Here is a 7,500-nt window from a genome sequence, read left to right as displayed (position 1 = left end):
ATCTACTTGGTTAGACATTAGTAACCATTGCCTGGTCCTCCCTGGTCTTTGTTTGGGTGGAGAGAGGCTAGGTGAGCAAACTTGTTCTTGTCTCCAACCAGTGAAAGAAAAAAAAGTAAATAAATAATAACAAAAATTACCATAAATAGTTATGAAAAAAATGTTATAACTACATTATAATATAAATAAAAACTATGTATACTAATACACTACTGTGATATTCCAAAAATACTGAAAAAATAAATTAATTAAATTTATGAGGAATAAAGTTAATAATATCGGCTATATTTCCTTAAAAAAACAAAAAACTGGATATTTTCCCCCAGACTGCAAAGATTAATGAACGCTTGTGTAGAGTGTTGCCGGTCCAGGAATGTTGGAAAAACCCAGAGATCTTGTAGGGAAAAAGCTGTAGACCAAATGGTCGGAGATTGAAAGTAGATAGGTTTAGAAGGGTGGAATTCAGTGATGAAATAAAAATGTAGAGAATTTAGACAGAGAAAAAATGATTGTAGTTATGACAAAAGGATTTAGTGTGTGTTGATGTATCATGTTGGAATACCAGCAAATAGATTAAAATGTTATGTATGTAACTCGGTAGATTACATTCTAGGTGAAGTTTGTAATTAGGGGTATCACACGCATTTAATAAACCAGTAAAAATGGCTGATAGATACGGTAATTTTGTTTAATTATTCCTTAAATATTCCTTTACCAAAATCTTAGATTAAAGGGATGAAATTTTACTTAAGATAATATCACAGAACAGAAGGAATATACAAATATGTGATGATGATAAGCCATATTCACCCAGTACGTATTACAATGTGCGAACATGCCCAAAATATATAAATCCAATCCATACCGAGTATGACGAAGATCCAATATCAAAAATTTGTCCCTTAACAGAACACACCGAAGAAGATTGCAGCTTAAATTATTGCAAAGTTTTACACATAACGAGACACTTCTCCAAGTACAAAGAAGAGGAGAGCACATATCTGATCATAAAGTACAAGGCCTGTGGTAGGCTATTGGAAACTTCTAGGAATCTAGGAATCCGGAGTTCGAGAACTGCCAAGCCTAATAGTTTCTCGAGGTGTCCACAACTTCACCAACCCTGTGACCTAGGGATGGTGAGTTAGTCTATACGTATACCTGCTGTGTCATCGGCAGTCATTGCCTGGCCCTCCTAGGTCCTGACTTGGGAGATTGACCTGTCCCTTGCCTCTGCCAATCATGAGCGATCTTTAAACTGTAAAATAAAATGCTGCCTTCTGAACACTCATTCAATGATTGATTAAAAACTACAGAAATATGTGAACGTATGGTAATAAAAATAATGGATGTTAGGAAAAGTTTGCAGAAGCTGAAGATACATGGATTTGGGGGAAAAGATTCGGGTGATTAAGGTGAGTTTGGAGAAATAAAGTTGGTGAAGGAGAAAGATAAGAGTTTGGTGTCAGGAGGCCTCGAAGTAGGAAATTTATTTATTTTTTTAAAGCTTATTTATTTATTTATTTATTTAGTTATCTATTTAGAGAGAGAGAGAGAGAGAGAGAGAGAGAGAGAGAGAGAGAGAGAGAGAGAGAGAGAGAGAGAGAGAGAGAGAGAGATAGAGAGAGACCAACAAATGTTGCCGTTTCTAGTCCATTACAAGACAAAGGACTCAGACATGTCAATTTATGTTTAGGGTTTGGCCAGTTTTCATTAGACTGCAATGTGGATAGGTGATGGTGGGAGATTTTTGTCTGATCGCTCACAGCAAACCAACCTAGTATGGGTGACCCTAACTAGTACAGCTTTGCTGATCATGGCGATACGCAAGCCCTTTTGACCGCGTCAAGTTATCCCCACTCAGAAAGGGATGTTTATATATATATATATATATATATATATATATATATATATATATATATATATATATATATATATATATATAATATATATATATATATATATATATATGTGTGTGTGTGTGTGTGTGTGTGTGTGTGTGTGTGTGTGTAGCCTATATACCATATTGAATTTTGAAACTATACCACCTTACTTTTACAAAATTAAAGAAGGTAGAAAATAACCCGCTAATCATAATTGAAAGTTTCCTATTATCTCCCATGATATCTCTATCGACTTCACCTGTTTATTTGTGACAGGACATGAAGCCTGACCTGACCCCGTGCTTCACCCTGCAGGACCTCAGACCTGAGCCAACAGTTAGACTAGACTCGATTGCAACTGAAAAATTCCACCTTCACGAGATGGACAACATAGAGCACTTCAATGTGTCTCCAAGATTTACTCCAAGGAGAAACGTCCCTTCAAATAACGATGCTCCTTCTAATACGTCATCAGCAGCTGGACAACCTTCAGGTACGATCACATTACTGGGGAGTTTATAGAGAAATAAGATAATGACACACGAAAGGATGTCAGGTTGGATAAATAGGAAATAGGATTTTAAAATGTTTAAATGTAATTTTTGATAATTATGAATAATCCTAACAATTAACGTGTTGCATATTTGTTAGTTAACTCTAATGATAACTTCAATGTCTGTTATGACCTTAGGCTTGGCAACGTAAAATTAATTACAATATATGAGTAGTCTTTAAACTCTGTAAACATACCTATAAAACCTATCAAGTCTAAGTACAGTAATATAGATAACGACAATATTTGTTTGTCTTTATGTCGGTTGACATAAAGATAACTACAGTAATTGGTAAATCTTTAAATCCGGCAAGATAAGGGTAACTATAGTGTCTATGAATTCCTGAAGCTCGGCAGTATAAAGATAATTACAAACTGATAAACCTTTAAGCTCAATGACATGAATATGAATATGATAGCTATTAAGTCTTTATTTCAGTTTTAGAATGATAACTACAATCTTAACAAAGTATTTCAGCTCGTTAACAACTATAGTCTTGGTTAATTAAGGCTTTAAGCTCTTTAACATGACAATGAAAAGAATCTCTGTCAAGTCTTAAAGCTCGGTAACATAAATACTAAAATCTTTGTCAAGTCTTAAAGCTTGGTAACATAAATACTACAATCTCTGTCAAGTCTTAAAACTTGGTAACATAGATACTACAATCTCTGTCAAGTCTTAAACCTCGGTAGCATAGATACTCCATATCTGTCAAGTCTTAAAGCTTGATAACATAAATACTACAATCTCTGTCATGTCTTAAAGCTTGGTAACATAAATACTACAATCGCTGTCAAGTCTTAAACCTCGGTAGCATAGATACTCCATCTCTGTCAAGTCTTAAAGCTTGGTAACATAAATACTACAATCTCTGTCAAGTGTTAAAGGTTGGTAGCACAAAAACTTCAATCTCTGTCAAGTCTTAAAGATCAGTAACATAAATCCTACAATCTCCGATAAGACTTAAAGCTCGGTATGATGTAAACTATAATCTCTGTCAAGTCTTAAAGCTCAGAGACATAAATTCTACAATCTTTATCAAGACTTAAAGCTTGGTAACATAAATACAATAACTGTCAAGTCTTAAAGTGCAGTAACATAAAAACTACAGGCTCGGTCAAGTCTTAAAGTGAAATAACATGAAAACTATAATCCCTGTCAAGTCTTAAAGCATAGTATCATAAAAACTACAATCTCGGTCAAGTCGTGAAGTCCGGTAACCTAAAATTACAATTTTTATCAAGTCTTAAAGCTCGGTAACATAGAAACTACAATCCAATCTCTGTCAAGTCTTAAATCTCGGTAGCATAAATACTCTAATCTCTGTAGAGTCTTAAAGCCCGGTAACATGGAAAATATCATTTCCGTCAAGTCTTAAAGCACGGTAACATGAAAGCTACAATTTCTGTCAAGTCTTAAAGAAAGGTAACAGGAAAACTGCAGTCCTTGGCAAGTCTTAAAGTTAATGTCCCGTAACATAAAAACTACAATCTCAGTAACATAAAAACCACGACCTTTGTTAAGTCTTAAAGTGAAGTTACATGAAAACTACTATCTCTGCCAAGTCTTGAATCTCGGTAACATAAATACTACAACCTCTGTCAAGTCCTAAAGCTCGGTAATATAAAAGCTGCAATCTCTGCCAAGTCTTAAAGAACGGTAACATAAAACTGCATTCTATGTCAAGTCTTAAAGATGCATATCATAAATAATGCAATCTCTCCCGGAAACATGAAAACTACAATCTCTGTACAGTTTTAAAGTGTGGTAACTTAAAAACTATAATATCTGTCATGTCTTAAGCACGGTAACATAAAAAATACAATCTCTTTCAAGTCTTAAAGAACGGTAACATGAAAACTACAATCTCTGTCAAGTCTTAAAGTTGCATAACATAAAAAATACAATATGTCAAGTCTTAAAGTGCGGTAACATAAAAACTACCATCTCTGTCAAGTCTTAAAGTGTTGTAACATAAAAACTACAAACTGTTAGCTACTAGATTTTGGTAAGAAAAACTACAATTTCTGTCAAGTCTTAAATCTCTGGAACATATAAACTACAATCTCTATCAAGTCTTAAACTTTAACAACAAAAATAGCCTATATCCTCAACCTCTTAAGTCTTTATGAACAGTGCTGTGGTACCATAGTGGAAAAGTCTGGGACTCACAAACTTTGGGTTCTGAGTTTGTGCCACGCTCACACCTTAATAGTTTTCGTTAGTGACCACAACCTTAACATCCTTGTGAACTGAGATTTGGGGGATTTGAAGTACTAAGAAGGTCTGCCGGTGCATCAGCAGCCATTATTTGTTCTTTGCTTGAGGTTTGATGTATGACATTGTGCAAAGGCAAAATAACCATTCCTCGACCTCTGCCACTCATGAGTGACTTTTAAACCATCACTCCTTTAACCCTAAAGATATCTCTTAAGCCTTCATACTCGGTATCATAAAAGTAACTATGATGTCTGTTGAACCTCTTAAGCTTGGTGACAGATATCTACAATAAGGGTTTAAAGGCCACTCATGAATGGCAGAGGCAAGGGACAGTGACATTGCCTTAACTAACTGGACAATGCCCTGGAGACTGATCACATATCCATATGATCAGCGCCCAATACCCCCTGCAACTAAGTAGGTCAGGATGGCCAGGCAATGACCGCTGATGACTCAACATGTAGACCTAAAGGCTCCTCAAACCCACCATCCTTAGCTCACACAGATAATGAGGTTGTAGACACTACAAGAAACAAACGAGCTCGAGAGGCAGATCACCAGTTTGGGACGTTTCCAGTAGGCCACCACAACCCTGTTATATCGTCCAAAATTCATTTTCGGCTGCTGTGTCCAATCCTGGTGCATTGAAATGGGCAGAGCACGTATTATGAATCGTGTGTTAAGCGGAAAAGGTATCTCTGATAGCTGGTCTTCATTAAAGTCGGCTGCCTCCTCTTCATTTAGAAGTCAGCAGGAAAACTCGGCGTGGAGCTTATCGTTAATTCGTATATTGCTTTTGCCTTAACTGACTGGTTGACTAGATCGTGCTTGTGATGTATTTTGGAATTATTTATTACTGATATTTTGCTGCCATTTCCTGGTGGTTAGTTCTTGTAATGGCTTATCCTTTTGTAATGGTTTATTAATTATTTTTATGCAAAGTTAAATTGTCTTTGAAAAACAAGTATATCTAATACAATTGGTGCTTTAACTATTCGAAAATGTATTCTATATCAAAAAGCCTAAAGTAAAAGTACGCTAGGAAAAAAGAAAAATAACAGATCTTATTTACTCAAGCAATAAGATAAAGAAATTGAACTACATGAATATACAGAAATCCATTCATCAATGAATTAATAAAAAAATAAACGAAATATGTTTTCATGTCATTTTCAATGTTATTTTCTAAAGAAAATATATACGCGTACCTGGATATGAAAACGTTCCATATTATTCGGGCTAAAAAATAATTTAATTATGAATAGTAATGTATAGTGACATGCATTGAATAAAACAATAACATACAAAGTTGGTGTTATATATATTTCATTCGCCTGGAGGGTCTCTCTCTCTCTCTCTCTCTCTCTCTCTCTCTCTCTCTCTCTCTCTCTCTCTCTCTCTCTCTCTCTCTCACACACACACACAGAAGGGAGAAGGTTTGGTGGGTCCGAAACCTTTACTGTATTTGAAAATCACTTGAGAAAGAATTGAATCTTTTGCAAAGAATTGTTATATTTATGTTAGTAGGGAAAGGTATCTTATATTGAATAACTAAATACACAACCACTCACTCCCACATACATATATAATAACTATATATATCATGTGTGCGTATATATATATATATATATATATATATATATATATATATATATATATATATATATATATATATATATATATATATATATATATATATATATATATATATATACTTCATAGCTGTCTGTTAACCATCAAATATAGTAATGCCATATCTCAGTAAGCAAGCGTCTGTTGTAACATAGAAACGAATTGTCAACTTCATTATCATTATTGTTATTAGTGTACTCGACCAGTCATAAAATGATAGCTTTATTAAATATTTAGATTGATCGGCAGACACGCACACACACATGCACACAGACACACAGATTTCAACCCTTCTCGCCTTCTCCCCCAATCCCAACTACAGTTTATTTGGCAATGCTGCTGTGCATGATCGGAAAGGAATAAATATATATATATATATATATATATATATATATATATATATATATATATATATATATATATATATATATATATATATATATATATATATATATATATATATATATAATATATATATATATATATATATATATATATATATATATATATATATATATATATATATATATATATATATATATATATATATATATATATATATATTTGCCAGACCCTTGCTCTTTTTTATATAGGGGATATTTATTATTATTTTTATTGTCCAATTTCTCCATTCTTCGGAAAATTCTTTTTTCAGGATTGCTACATTCAGCTAGCAAGTTGGCGAAGCTCATCAGGGTGAAGGATACAAATCAGGTTAAGGCTGGATGTAATTAATACAAGTACAAGTAATGCTCGAAAATTACAACAGGTAAAGTCAGGAGTGGGTTGCGACGCATTTCGGAACAGCTAGCTCCGTCTTCAGGCGAGAAGTGAGGCTCTGACTAGATCTGGGTCCTAATATATCCCGGCTCTGGTTCGTAGAGAGGGGCCTCGAATTTTGATTGGTCGAGCGGAGGTTGTAAGTTCGGGTGGCAGATGTACGACAAGCTCAGCTCGGCCTCCCAGGCTGAGAGGTAGGAAGGAATCCTGGATCCTGATTGGTCAGGACGCGCTCCGAACCAGCCAAAAAATCAGACAGGCTCCTCTCTCGCTCAGTGGACTGGGCTGAGAGAGGTATCCGAGCTCCCTGATTGGCTGAGGCACGCGCCGATACGGGCTCAAAGTCAGTCAGCCCATTCCTACGCTCAGCAGGCTGAAATTCCAGGCCATGTTCGCCGCTAAAATCAGCATTCGGCCAAACGATTTCTCCATTT

At 35.0% G+C, this 7,500-nt stretch overlaps 1 protein-coding gene across 1 annotated transcript in view; it reads left to right on the top strand.

The window, feature by feature from the left end:
- Positions 1–7,500, top strand: part of LOC137650879 (neuronal acetylcholine receptor subunit alpha-9-like) — a 107,724-nt gene that overhangs the window by 97,470 nt on the left and 2,754 nt on the right. Inside the window, exons 5-6 of the mRNA XM_068384031.1 lie at positions 2,177–2,373; positions 3,967–4,011. Of these exons, the coding sequence (XP_068240132.1) occupies positions 2,177–2,373; positions 3,967–4,011 (242 nt within the window). The remainder of the gene's footprint in view (positions 1–2,176; positions 2,374–3,966; positions 4,012–7,500) is intronic.

This window comes from Palaemon carinicauda, chromosome 12 (assembly GCF_036898095.1).
Source record: "Palaemon carinicauda isolate YSFRI2023 chromosome 12, ASM3689809v2, whole genome shotgun sequence".
Classification (NCBI taxonomy): Eukaryota; Metazoa; Arthropoda; class Malacostraca; order Decapoda; family Palaemonidae; genus Palaemon; species Palaemon carinicauda.
This window is presented reverse-complemented; position numbering and strand designations above follow the sequence as displayed.